General features: G+C 55.2%; 1 protein-coding gene across 1 annotated transcript; it reads left to right on the top strand.

Annotated features, from left to right (window-relative positions):
• The first annotated feature begins 837 nt into the window (after positions 1-837).
• On the top strand, positions 838-13,795 carry LMAN1L (lectin, mannose binding 1 like). The gene is given in 15 exon segments (XM_045070634.1): positions 838-1,739; positions 4,664-4,818; positions 4,932-5,039; positions 5,137-5,195; positions 6,507-6,606; positions 6,971-7,091; positions 7,902-7,957; positions 8,544-8,676; positions 8,975-9,126; positions 9,764-9,783; positions 9,785-9,845; positions 10,213-10,268; positions 11,597-11,720; positions 12,353-12,480; positions 13,527-13,795. Coding segments are annotated over 15 exon segments (1,722 nt in total). The 5' UTR covers positions 838-1,426; the 3' UTR covers positions 13,663-13,795.
• Positions 13,796-13,804: the final 9 nt, after the last annotated feature.

The following is a 13,804-nucleotide window of genomic DNA, read 5'->3' as shown; positions in this document are numbered from 1 at the left end:
CATTTTTAGTATGGAAATAATCACATAAACATATGTAGTAGAGGGAAGATTCTAATGAATGCCCACATCCTAACCATCCAACTTGAACAGCAGCTCCAGACCAATCCTGTGTCCTCTGTGGCCCCTTACCTGCCACCAAGCTCTAAGCTCCGGGACCTGTGGAAGCAGATCCTAGACATGATATCAGTTCATTGGTACAGCTTTCATATGTTTCTCTAAAAGACAGAACATTTTTTTAATACTTTAATACTTATTTTATTTATTTTAATTCATTTAATTAAATTTAAATAATTAATCGTTTAATTATAATTTAATAATCATATTATCAATAATATATAATATTATATATTATATAATATAGGGCCCCAGACAATACACCCATAATTATATTATCAATAATATATTAATATATAATTGATAATAATTAAATATAAATTTAATTTAATATTTATTTATTTGACAGAGACACAGCGAGAGAAGGAACACAAACAGGGGGAGTGAGAGAGGGAGAAGGAAAAGCAGGCCCCCCACTAAGGAGGGAACCCGACATGGGGCTCAATCCCAGGACCCTGGAATTACGACCTGAGCCGAAGGCAGATGCTTAACCAACTGAGATACCCAGGCACCCCCAAAACACTTTTTTTAAAAATATATTTTTAAAAAGAGTTTATTTGACAGACAGGGATCACAAGCAGGCAGAGCAGCAGGCAGAGAGAGAGAGGGAAGCAGGGGCCCCGCTGAGCAGAGTGCCCGATGCATCCGGCTTGATTCCAGAACCCCGAGATCACAACTGGAGCAGGAGGCAGAAGTTTTAACCCACTGAGCCACCCAGGCACCCCCCAAAACACTTTTTAAAAACATGTAACCACAATACCAGTATTACTCCTGAAGTCTTTAACAATAGTTCCTTATTTTAATCAAGTATTCATTGTTCAGATTTCCCCCAATAGTCTCATTTTTCCCTAATTGGTTGTTTAAAAGGAGGCTCCAAACAAGGTCCACACACTGCATTTATTTGCTCTGGTGGGACTCCCTTTCTCTTCCTCATGTAATTTATGTGTGGAGGAAACCAGGCTGCTTGGAGGCCTGAGTGTCAGGAATATGGGACTGCGCTGAGCGCCTCAGCAGAGCGAGTGGGACAGGGAAGGCTGGGGGTGGGTTGGGGATAATGACCAGACAGGTCGGGACTCCTGTCTGCAGGAAGGAGGCAGGAGGTGGAGGCTCTGAGCAAAGGGAGAGGCTAGGGCTGCTGGGGGCCAAGGCCTGTCCTTATGATCCCTGATGCCTCTCGGCTGCTGGAGCTGATAGAAGGTGGGAAGATGGCCTGAGCCCAGGAGCAGGGGCAGAGCTGGGTGGGTGAGAGGCCAGGGGTCAGGCTGGAGATGAGGGAGGGGCTGGGCCTGAGGTCAGGCCTAGAAGGAACAGGATGTCTGTGTCAGGGATGAAGGGAGAGAACAGTGCCAGAAACCAGCTCCTCCCCACCTGGCCCTGTCCCCGGAGCCCCTCCCTGCCCTGCCAGTGGCAGCTCCTCCCAGGGGCCCAGACAGCAGATCCCTTCGCAATGCTGGTGGTCAGTGGCCCAGAGCCCTTGTTCTGCCTTCTCCTCCTCCTGCTCCTGGGCCCCTATAGCTCTGCGGGGGCCAGTCCTCCTCACAGAAGGTTTGAGTACAAGCTGAGCTTCAAAGGACCAAGACTGGCGTTGCCTGGGGCAGGAATACCCTTCTGGAGTCATCATGGAGGTGAGGGGTGGGGTTGAACCCTCTGGAGGGGCTGACCAGCTTTAGATGGCTGTGACTCAGTGGGGAGTGGGCCTGCTGGTACCAGCTGCTGTCCAAGATGGAGCCAGGCCTGGGCAGGCAGTGGCCTCAGCCCCAGGAACCCTCCCAGGCCTGTCTTCCTTCACCACAACACCTCTGCCATCCACCAGTCTCCATTTCTCCCCTCTGCCTCTCTTTCTCTGCCCTAGGACTTCCCTCTTCTCCTTTTGCCTCTCCTCGGACCCCCTCTTCTTCCTCTGCCTGCCGGACCCATAAGCACACACACACGCTTGCTCACATGCTGAGTCCCAGACACAGATGCAAGGGCCACTTGGACGAGCACCTGCCTCCCCTCTCCCTGCACCTTGCTGCCAGGCCTGTGGATGTCCGTGAGAACTGGGGGCTGCTGGAGGGAGGTACCCTCGTGGCCAGCTGTTTTGTCTGTGTTGATTGGAAGCAGGCGAGAGAGCATGCTTCAGAAACTTCCTTCAGATATTTCAGAAACTCCCAAGCCAAGGCCTCCATAGTCTGTCTTCTACTCGATCTTGTTCAAAAAGGACTTTTTTTTCCCCCTAAGGCAGGGCTCAGTATCACAACCCTGAGATCATGCCCTGAGTCAAAATCAAGAGTCAGATGCTTAACCCACCCAGGTACCTGTCAAAAAGGCTTTCCAAGGACTTACAAGGACCCATGTAGTACCAAGGAGAACAAGACTCAGGGTTAAGGCTGAGGCAGGACACGAGTCCAGGAACATGGCTTGTCACCAAAACAGGCCATGGGGTCTGCCCGCCCTTCAGAGTTCGGCCATGGATCTGGTTCAGAGCCACCCAGCAAGCAAAGCAAAGAGAGAAAGCAGATCCACTATGTACTTCTGTGTCTGTGAGAAAGGGCATGATTCCTGACTGAGACCAGAACGAATATCCCTTTAAGATGACAGGCTCTGTCAGAAGGGTCTTTGGACCAATTTTCCTCACAGACACATGGGAGGTAAACAAGGAAAGGGGCCAATTCTCACAGCACCAAGCCAGACCCTGCCTCAGGCCTACGATGGCAGGGCCTGTAAAACACACCCTGCTCTGGGCCCGGTTGAGTCTGGAGTGTCCCAGACCCTATGGGGGAGCAGAGGCACATTCTCTGAGATCACGTGGTGATATGTGTCCTGTCCATTCGTGCACTTCCTCATCCTTATACCAGACTTCCCCCAGCACAGCCCTCTGTGCCCAGCCCAGAGACACGGGGCCGTCAGCCTCAAGGAATCACAGTTTGAGGGTGAGGTCTCACGGACAAGCCAGGTAAAGCTGAATGCATTAGTGCCCTGTACAGCAGACCATCCTTGCCTCCTGCAAGTCACTTCAGAGGCAGTGGTGGCTTCTAAGGACTCCAGGACATTTGGCCTTGCCGCCTCTGAGCCTCCCTGCCCCCAGCCCTGGCCTTGCTGAGCAAACACCCTGGATTAGCCGTCTCCGGAAAGTCCTGGCAAGGCCTGGGCCTTGGGCCAGGTTCCAGGCTGGCAGGCCAGAGAGGTGGGGAACCAGCTGGGGTGAGGCCTCTGATCTCCTTACCCCTGATTTCCTGCCAAGCCTGCCTCAGTTTCTCTCCCCTTTCCCTCCTCCTCCCAGACAGACCTCCCCCTAGGCACAGCCACTGAGAATTCACACACACACACACACACACACACACACACTCTTCATCCTCCACCCTTTCCTCATGGTCCTGCCAGCCAGTTCCCACCTTTGCTTTCATGCTTTCCCCTAGGTACCCTACCCCCCATCCCACCAAGAAGTCCCCGGCCTCATTTGGCCACACCGGAGTCTCTCCCCACTTCCCCAGCCTGGAGTCCTGAACCCCAGCGTGGCTGTTCTTGCAAAGCACTCTGCTGTGTCCTCTGGCCTCGGGCACATCCTTTTCCTTCGCAGGGCCTATTTTCTCACCTGAGACGTGGAAAGGGGTGACACAAATCTCTCCTGTGGTAGAAAAAGCTGACGCTTGAACAACACAGGGGCTGGGGAGCCAAGCCCACACACAGTGCAAAATTAGGGTATAACTTATGTCCCAAAACTTAACTGTTCATAGCTTGACCAGAAGCTTTACAGATACCCAGATGGCCAAGTAACACATATTTTGTATGTTACATGTATTATATACTGGATTCTTATAAAAAGGTAAGCCAGAGAGAAGAAAGTGTTATCAAGAAAATCATGAAGAAGATGGGAGCTTGGGTGGCTAATTCCGTTAAACACCCAGTCCTGGTTTTGGCTCAGGTCGTGATCTCAGGGTCCAGGGATCAGGCTCCACACTCAGCACCACAGAGTCTGCTTGAGACTCCTTCTGGCCCCTTTCCCTTCCCCTCTGCTCCTCCCCCTGTTCCCGCTCCTGCTCTCTCACACTCTAAAAACATTTTTCGAAAAGAAGAAAAAAAACATAAAGAAAAAAATACATTTACAGTATCATACTGCATTTATCAAAAACATTTGCATATAAATGGACCTGCGCCATATGTGGCCATGTTGTTTAAGGGTCAGCTGTACTTGGAATCCTATGGAGCCAAGTTCGAATCCACTTAGTTCCTTAACCGTTCGGAGCCTCGGTTTCCTTGTGTAAATGGGGTCTTTAAAAAGCAGGCCGTACAGGCTTGTAGGGAGGCTTGCGTGAGAAGTCAGGTAAAGCACCACCCCGTGGGTCTGGGGTCCGTCGGCCTCCCCTGGCAAAGCCCCCCCCGCCCGGCTGTGCTGGGCTCCAGCTCCCCCTTCCTCAGTGGGTTCCCGCATCCAACAGGCCTGTTATTTACTGGCAGGCCTTGATGTTCCCTCCTTTCCCCTGCTCCCCGGTCCCAGCCCAGGCAGAGAGATAATGATGGGAGAAACGGGGACGGTGGGGCCCCAGGCCTGAGCTGCCCTGGTCTGCAGATGCCATGCTGGGCCCGGAAGAAGTGCGGCTGGTCCCGTCCATGCAGAACCGCAGTGGCGCCGTGTGGAGCAGGGTCCCTGTCCTCTTCTCTGCCTGGGAGGTGGAGGTGCAGATGCGGGTGACTGGGCCAAGGCGTAGGGGAGCCCGGGGCGTGGTGAGTGGCCCCAACCAGGGCCTGGCAGAGGGGGTGAGGCAGGGAGATGGGTGGTGAGCCTAGGTTCCGTTGTCCTGAGGGACCCCGGGGACTGAGCCGCTGGGGACCCGCAGGCCGTGTGGTACACCCGGGACAGAGGCCAAATAGGCTCCGTCCCGGAGGGGCCGACCTCGTGGGATGGCATCGGGATCCTGTTCGACTCCTCAGCTGAGGACACCCAGGTGAGAGTAATTTCCCACCCCCCACCATCCACGCTGTCCCCCTCATCTCTGTGCCCATGGCTCAGGCTGCCCATTACACACCCCCGCCCCCGTGCAGAACAGCCCCGCCATCCGTGTGCTGGCCAGCGACGGACACACTCGCTATGAGGCACGTGGGTAAGGCCCTGTCTGGACAGACTCCTACCCCTCTCCTGGGCCACGAGGGCCTCAGCGGTTACCCACACCGCAGACTCAGGCCCCTGCCCCAGCTTCTGATGGGATCCCCCCCCCCCACCCCACCAGGACTGTCCCCTCCCCGAGGGCCTCTCATCTGAGCTGCTTGCTGCTGCCCTGAACTCCCTCCCGCTTGGTCCCAAATGGGCCCGGTAACTGCCCCACTGAGTCCTCAATTCGTACAACCTAACAGCCCCCACTTGGGGGGGGTGCGGGGTGTGAAAGGACACAGGGCAGAGCCTGTGCTGAGCGCTCTCACTCACATCTCACCCGGTCAGCAACACTCCGGAGAAGGGGGCATTATTAGTCCCCAGCTACAGGCAAGGACCCTCAGGCCCAGAGAGGTGGAGCGACATGCCGGAGGTCACACAGCTTTGTGCAGAGCTGAGATTTGAGGCCAGATGGGCCACACCCTGCCCCTCCACCCCGCCGCCTGCCAGCCAGCGCCTTCCCTTTCTCCCAGATGACGTGGCTGCCCTTCCCACCCAGCCCAGCTGCCTCCTCAGTGTTTCTCAGCAAACATCCCTTAGCTCATAAGAATTAGAGTAATTGCGGTGTTTATGGAGCACGGCTTACCTGTGTCCTGGGCGCAGCGCCAAGCACTTTGCACTCACTGTCTTAGTTAACCCTCATAACAAAGTTATGAGGTAGTTTCAATTATTATCCTCATTTTAAAGATGGGGCAACTCAGGCCTGGAAGGACCTGTTAATTTGCCCAAGGTCACACGGGCCGCTGCTCAAGCTGTGGCTTCTGTCGGCTCTGGGCCGCCTCCCTCTCGGCTGAAGACGGCAGTGACTGCCTGGTCTATGCGGCTCTGGGCCCAGAGAAACTCAGGACCTCGGAGGCACACAGAACTCGCCTCGTGCTGCCTGGCCTGAGTCTGTCCTGCTGCTTCAAGCTTGGAGAAGACTTCCCAGAAGCGCAGGGGGACATGGAGGTTAAGGAAGGGACGGTAGGAGGATGTGGGGGGCCTGGGGGACTGAGGACGTCCCAGGCTGTCTCCCTGAGGGAAGAGTCACAGGAAGGCCCCTTCGGTAAACTCTGAGTGGTAGCACTCTGCCTGGCCAGGCTGGCTTCCCTGCTCCTCGCTGTCTCCTACTAAAGAGGCAGACTACATCAAGAGAGACTCAAGCTAGACATAGGGACATGTCCTATTCCCCGGGTCACCCAGTGGGGGTCAGGGGGTTGCTGTAGGCCCATGCAGAGTGGCCCCCACCCCTGCCACCGCCCGGCTGGATTCCAAGTGCCCACAGGGACGGAGCTGGCAGCGAGCTGGGCACCTGCCGCTGGGATTTCCGCAACCTACCACACCCCTTCAGAGCACGGATCACTTACTGGGGGCAGCGGCTGCGCGTGAGTACCCCTTCTGCTTTTGCTGGTTCTCTGGGCAGGGAGGGGCCGACCATAAGGCTCAGAGCTACAGAGCTGCTGTGAGCGCACCCGTGACCCCAGCAGACTGGTGCCTGTGACACCACGCGGGGTCTGTTGCACAGAGGGGCTGCACTCTGGTCCCTGCACAGACTGCTAACTCCCAGAGCACATGCTTAGGGGAGCTAGCGTGAGACCAGGTGAACGTGTCTCTCCTTGCCACTCCGACATCGGGCCCCGTGGCCGCCTTTAGAACCAGGAGAGCCACTGGATCAGAGGTGGGGACGATGCCCACTGCTGGGATCAGGGGGTTCCAGGTGCAGGGGGCTCAGTCCTCTGTGCCCCTCAGGTGTCCCTGAACAGTGGCCTCACTCCCGGTGACCAAGAGGAGGTGTGCGTTGACACAGGGCCCCTGCTCTTGGCTCCTGGAGGTTTCTTTGGGGTCTCGGCAGCCACTAACACCCTGGCAGGTAAGGGTCCTCTGGGCAGGTAAGAGCAGAGGAGTGCTACCTAATGTCCCATGACCCACCCTGAGCACACCCTCTAAAGAGCTCTGGGTGTGGGTCAGCCACTTCCTCTCCATGTGGCCTGGAGAGTCATGCACAAGCCCTCTCTGGGCCTCTGTTACCATCGGGAAGCTCATGTTTGCCTTGCAGAGTTGCCGGAAGTCTCAAATAGGATAAAGCACAAGAAGTCTTTATTCCAAGGATGGCCCTATAGGTGCCTCTAGCTGGGAACTGTGGGGCAAGTGGAAGAGGGACATTTAGGGGACTGGAGCAAAAGGACATAATATCATGAAGAGTCCACGGAGGGACCCACAACTGGAAATCAGGGTGCAATCTGAGAGTAGCAGTTCTTCAAGGCCAAGACTTTTGTCTTTAGACTGTAGGCACTAGGGAGCCATGGAAGGTTTGTGAGGAGAAGAGTGACATGGTTGGAGCCATGCTGAGGACGTGGCCATTGTGTGGTTGCTTCTGTCAGTAACAGCCACGCTCTGGGGTCTGAGGGTGTCACTCAGCCTGTTGCTCTGGCTCTAGCCATTCACCACAGGCCCATCTTTGGCTCTGTGTGTGGGTCAACCCTCACAGTGCCCCCCATCTGCTTGTCTGACCCTCACACATTTCCTATGAAGTGAGCAAGAGGAGGGCTAGAGTTGCCCAAAGTCACCCAGATCTCCTGCCTACCTGGAATGTAATGGAGCCTGGGGGAGGAGGAGGGCTGAGTAAGTGGGCCACTGGGTGAGGGGACGTCTTCCTTTCCCTTCTCTCTTCTCTTTCCAGATGACCATGACATCCTGTCGTTCCTGACCTTCAGTCTGAGTGAGCTGGGTCCGAAGGTGATGCCAGCCCTGGGCCGGCCTTCAGGGGAGAGCTGGGGGAAACACAGCCCAGGGACACTTTCCTGCCCCAGATGCTTCTGCTCATGCCATGTGCAATCAGTCCTGTCATTCCAGCCTTTATCTCTAAGGCTATCTCTCTCTCTGAGCTTTGCTCAGACCAGGCCTTGTTTCGGGCAGTGCTGGGGGCCAGAGGTGACCTAGAGCTAGGCCCTGTCCCAGAGCACGTCCACAGCTGGCTGCGGGCTGTAGGAGCACCGAACAGTCCTGACCCGCCAGGGGGAGCAGGAAAGGCCACCTGGGAGAGATGAGCTTGAAAGGGCAGAGAGATGTAGCTGAGCAGAGGAGCAGCAGCGACAAAGGTCTGAGTCCTGAGAGAACTGCTGGGGCCCAGGCAGCAGCAGGAGGGAAGGCCGTGGGGACTGGCAACAGCAGAGTGGGACAGAAACTGCAGGGCCTGGCGGCTGAGCTGAGGGAGACCCAGCTGGGGCGCTCCAGGAGGGGGAATGGAGACCTTGTGGGAAAGCTCCCCTCACCCGCCGATCTCCCATGGATTTCAGGCCTGAGTTTTGTCTTCTTTTTCCAGCCTCCCCCCCAGCCCTTTCTGGAGATGGAGGAGCTCCGGCTGGCGAGGCAGCTGGAAGGGCTTTGGGCAAGGCTGGCCCTGGGCACCAAGGAGCACGTGATTCCACAGCGGAGCTCTGAAGTCCAGGAAGAGGGTAAGGGAGCAGGGAGGTAGGGCAGGGTCCCATTTGAGCATCACAGGATCCTCTTCCATTCAAAGCAGGAGCTTTTTAACTAATGGGGAGATGAAGATTTGAGGAGGGCATATCTAGCAGGCCCTGGGTCCCAGGAACTCTGTCCTATCCCCACCCCACCACCCAGACATAGCTTTCCAGGGGAGAGTCTAGGAGGCAGAAGCCATGCCTTTCTGCTCCCCCAAAAGAGCCCCCAAAAGATAGGATCTGCTACCCTGTCCCAGCTGGCTGCCTGTTCCAGCTCTGCCCCAATCTCCAGGGGAAAGAAGCTTTGTGCTGGCAGAGATGCTGGGCAGACACCGCCAGACCCTGCAGGCTCTCCAGGGTCTATCTGAACAGCTGGCCCAGGCTGAGAGACAATGGAAGAAGCAGCTGGGGTCCCTGGGCCACACCAGGCCTATGGGAACTTGGGTGAGTGGCCCCTTGGGCACCCATGGCCCTGCCTGCAGGTCTGGACAAGACAGCTCCCTCAGGGACTGGGTCCCTGCCCCCAGGGGGCTCCCTCTGTCCAGAAAGAGGAGGGAGCACTCTACTTAGGAACACATCTCCCCCAAGCTCTGGAGGGGAAGGAGAGCCAGGGAGTAGTGCTGCAGGGGGCAGGGTAGGGCGGACCTGCCAGGCAGGGGAGCATGAGGGAGGGTAGCCCACAGATCCACACGGCAGGGCTTGGGAAGGGAGACGCTGGGCATTTGGACGCGGGCTGTAGACATGTGCCAGAAATAGACTGGGTGCTAATTTGCATGTAGCTCCACATGTGATTTGGTTCACACATGGTTTGCTTCATGCTCAGATGGACCAGAATCCTTGCTCCCCACTGCTCTCCTGGCTTCTCCTCCAGGGAGCCGTGTCCCATGGCACGCCCAGCCCAGGGCCTGAGAGCCCGGGACTCAGTCAAGCTGTGAGATGCCGGGCAGAAGAGGCCCGTGGCTCCTGGGGGCTTGGCTGGGCTCTGGCAGCTCAGGTCTTTCATCTCGTGTCCTCAGGCCAGGCAGCTGAGGCTGGGCTGCTGGAGCGGGGAAGTGGGGATGGGGCCGTACTCCAAGGCTAGGCCCAGAGCTCCTCCTGCCAGAATCTCTACCCCAGAGAGGGGATGTCACTTCTCCAGGCCACTCAGCAAGACAGAGGCCCAAGCACTGAGAGTTGTTCAGCACTGGTCCCATCTTGCACTGTGCCCCGGGGGCTGTTGGGGTAGATAACAGAGGATTGGACTGGGCCTCTGCCTCCTTCAGGGGCAGAACCACTTCTGCAAAGGGCAGAAAGCCTGTGACCCCCAGGGGGAGGGGTTTGAGAGGAAGAGGAATCCAGAAGCCCAGCTGGACAGGGGGAGAAACTCAATGTGTCAGGTCATGTCCAAACTGACGAGGGGCTAGGTAAGCTGGCAAGGCCTTCCAGAAGGAAGGGGCTACAGTGTCCTTGGGGAAGAGGGATTTTAGGAAGAGAAGGGCTGTGCTCTGGGCCCTAGAGGACAGGGCAGCATTCCTGCAGGACTTGGCCAAGGTCAGCGCCCTGCTCCGTGGACAGAGGACTCTTCTCCAGGACCTGCAAGAGATGAGGTAAAGACACCTGCCAGGAGGGGTCCGGTAGAGGGGGAGCAGAGAAGCCCTGCTTCACCCACTTGCTCAGCCTCAAGTCCCTCCATCGGTTCCCTATTCCTTTCTTCACTTCCTGAGCATCCAGCACAAAGTCTGACACATGGGAAGGGGCTGGGGCAGAGTTAGGTTTGTCCAGTGGACCTGAACTTAATTGTATCAAGTTTAAAGTCTGAAATTCCTAGTTTAAAAGTAACTTTCCGGGGCGCCTGGGTGGCTCAGTGGGTTAAGCCGCTGCCTTTGGCTCGGGTCATAATCTCAGGGTCCTGGGATCGAGTCCCGCATCGGGCTCTCTGCTTGGCAGGGAGCCTGCTTCCTCCTCTCTCTGCCTGCCTCTCTGCCTACTTGTGATCTCTCTCTGTCAAATAAATAAATTAAAAATCTTTAAAAAAAAAACAAAAAGTAACTTTCCCTGGGAAGAACCCCTGATGAGAGCCCCTATCGGAACCCCGTCTTCCCAGGGAGGGCAGGTAAATCTGAACCCTCCTCCTTCAGTGATAGCTCCTGGAAGGACGGGATGTTTTTTGTTTGGCTGGTTTTTTGTTTTTAAGATTTTATTTATTTATTAGAGAGAGACAGAGCACAAGTGGGAGGGGCCAGGCAGGGGGAGAGGAAGAAGCAGGCCCCCTGCTAAGCAAGGAGCCCCACAAGGGGCTTGAACGCTGGACCCTGGGATCATGACTTGAGCCAAAGGCAGACGCTTAACTGACTGAGCCACCCAGGCACCCCATGGAGTAGATGTTTTAATGGCCCTCTTGGAGGAACCATAAACAAGATCAGGCCCAGCTGAAGAGGAGGCGGTCCCTGACTGCTTTTTGCCTGCCACCTTGCCTCCCACCAACATCCCACCCTGGGCCAAGTCTCAGGAGCTACCCATAGAGCTCTAGGCACAGAGGGGTCACCTTGATGGAGGAGGGATCAGGCTGGATGCTGGATTCTGGGTCCCTTACCCACATCTAGACACTTAGGGGTGGGAAGATGGAAAGAGGAAGAGGAACTAAATCCCCTAGGGACTGGGGATGGAAAGCAAAGCCCAGGGAGCCTAGAGTTGAGACGACAACTTTAGGGAGACGTTCCTCTGACCTAAAGCTGTCTGGGGATGCAGAATGAAGCTTTGGGGGAAAGAAGACCAGCCCCTAAGAAGGGGCCCTATGGATGATGTCTGTTTCCCACCAGGTGCTGCCGTTAGGGATTATGATTATCCACTTATTACTAGGATTAAGTGGTTAGGGGGTTTGGCTGCAACTAGAAGGCATAATGAGTCATCTCCCTTGGTTTCCATCCCCCACCAGTGATGCAGCTGCCCACGTGGCCTCAAGAGCCCAGCTCTTCTATCTGCCGGTGGGCAACAAGCATCATTTCTTAGAGCTGGCCCAGATCCTGAGCTTCCTGCAGAAGGACCTTCAGGGCCCATTGGTGAGTGGGAAGGAAGAGGTACCAGGAGGACCCCATCCTTGAGGTCCAGGCTCAGCCCCCTTCCTCCAGCACTGCAGGCCCTCATGCCCTCATGCTCCCCTGTTGGGACTGCAGGCAGGCACACATATGTCTGTGTCTGTGATATGCATGTGATCTTCTCTCTGCCCGATCCACTCTCTGGAAGCTCCCATAGACTCTCGATGCCAGCAGGGCCCTGAAGACCCTTGGCTCCAACCTCCCTCAGTGACCAGAAGGGAAATGGGAGTCCTCAGAGCTCAGCAGTGAAGCTCTCCCTTCCCTGTGCCCCATCTTGCTCTTACCTTTGTCCTCACCCTCACCCTCACCCTCACCTTGGCTTTCACTCTCTACTTCTTCTTTCTCAACTCTAGAGCCTTCAGAGCCCTGAAGATCCCAGGCCCTAGGCCTTCCCAGCTGTTCCCACAAACAGAGTAATGGGAGCTAGGGTGGGGGCAGCAGCTTTTTACTCTGAACCCTCTCCAAGTTCCCTGGATGAGAACCAGGGTGCCCCAAGCCTGAGGAAAGGAATTAGAGCCCACACAGAGCCCAGATTCCAGGTCCCCTCTTCCTTTGGGTAAGAAGCTGATCCAAGACTTTAGAATGTACCCTTTCAGAAAGCAGCAGCCAAGAACGCTCACTCACCTGGCCAACTCCCAGGGGCCTCCTCGTGCCTACGGCCCAGAATGTTCTTGTTTTTCCTCCTCATTCAGACTGTTGGCTTCTTCTGTTATGTGCACTTCAGGTGGGTCTTCCCATGGGTAAGGCATCCTATGCTCACCTGGCATTCCTTAATTCTGGGTCATAGCCACCCAGTTTGAGAGATGGTGCACTGAGGCCTAGGAGGAATGTGCCTGGTCTACCAGCTGGCAAGGAGTGGCCCTCAGGCTAGGACCCATTTTTTTCTGATAGACTCTACTGACCACCAGGTAGCTACTGGCCCCATCTAAGTCCTGCCCTCACAGAACTCACTTGCTGGTGTAAGAAACTGACGGGTAACTGACAGTTTTGTGGTCGGTGCCATGATGGCAGGAAGCTCAGGGGCTATGATAGTACCAGAAAAGAACACTTGACCCAGCTTGGGGTGATCAGAGCATTGACCTGGAAGGGACCTTGGATATGAGTCATCAAGATAACTAGAAGTTTTCCAGCCTGTCAAGATAAGTAAGGGCATTAATGCAGAGAAAAGACATGGAAGCATGAAAAAGGCACAATATTCTGGAGAAAAAGTGGCAAGTTCAGTACTATCAAAGCAAAGTATGGGACCAGTTTGTGAAATTGGGCAAAGAGAATTTAAAAGAGGGAGGAGGTCACTAATTCTGATTGGTCGGTGTTTGTGGAATGAATGAAACATTTAGAGATGGAGAGTGTGCTAAGATGCTCAGAAATGGGACTGACAGTCCTTATTGGTGAAATTTCAAGACAAGAAGAATCAGTGTGGTCTGGAGTGGTCCCGGGGGAGAAGTGAAATGTGTTGAGCTTTAAAAGCAGAGTAGAAGAGAGGACAGCCTCCAGGTGAGAACAGCACACGTACAAAGTGGAAATGATGACAAGCTTATATGCATTATGTAGGCTTGCAATGGTAGCCATAAGGCTGGAGCCAGCTGGACAGACCTTAAATGCCAGGGGAATAATGTGGTCCTGATGGGACAGGCCAGGGGAGCCATAAAAGGTCCTAGAACAGGGGAGACTCTGGGGGAGAGATGCTAGAGAGGTGAATGTGGGAGGCTGTTCTTAAAAGCCCCAAAGGCAAAAATCCAAGTAACCTTCTTCTCCTTTCCCTGACAGTAGGCAGGAGCTGGACAAGAGCCTTTGGGACTGTTTGTCGGCAGGCAAACGGTTGTGTCCTGCACCACGAAACCCTGGGGCTCTGGGGGTTCTGAGGAGGCAGCCTCTCTCCCTTAGCATTCATGCAAGACTCACCTGAAAGCCCTGAAGGAGGGGGTAGTGTCTGGGGGTAAAGAGCTTGGTCAGTACTCTCTCCTTTTGGGTGCCCAGCTCCTGCTCACACCTTACTTTTGGCAAGCGCCAGTCTTATTAAAGGTGATTTACGTCTCCCAGTGCTTTGA

This window comes from Mustela putorius, unplaced genomic scaffold, assembly GCF_011764305.1.
Source record: "Mustela putorius furo isolate JIRA1106 unplaced genomic scaffold, ASM1176430v1.1 tig00003972_pilon_pilon_pilon, whole genome shotgun sequence".
In the NCBI taxonomy this organism is placed as follows: Eukaryota; Metazoa; Chordata; class Mammalia; order Carnivora; family Mustelidae; genus Mustela; species Mustela putorius.
The sequence above is the reverse complement of the archived record's forward strand: the minus strand, read 5'-3'. Positions and strand labels throughout refer to the sequence as shown.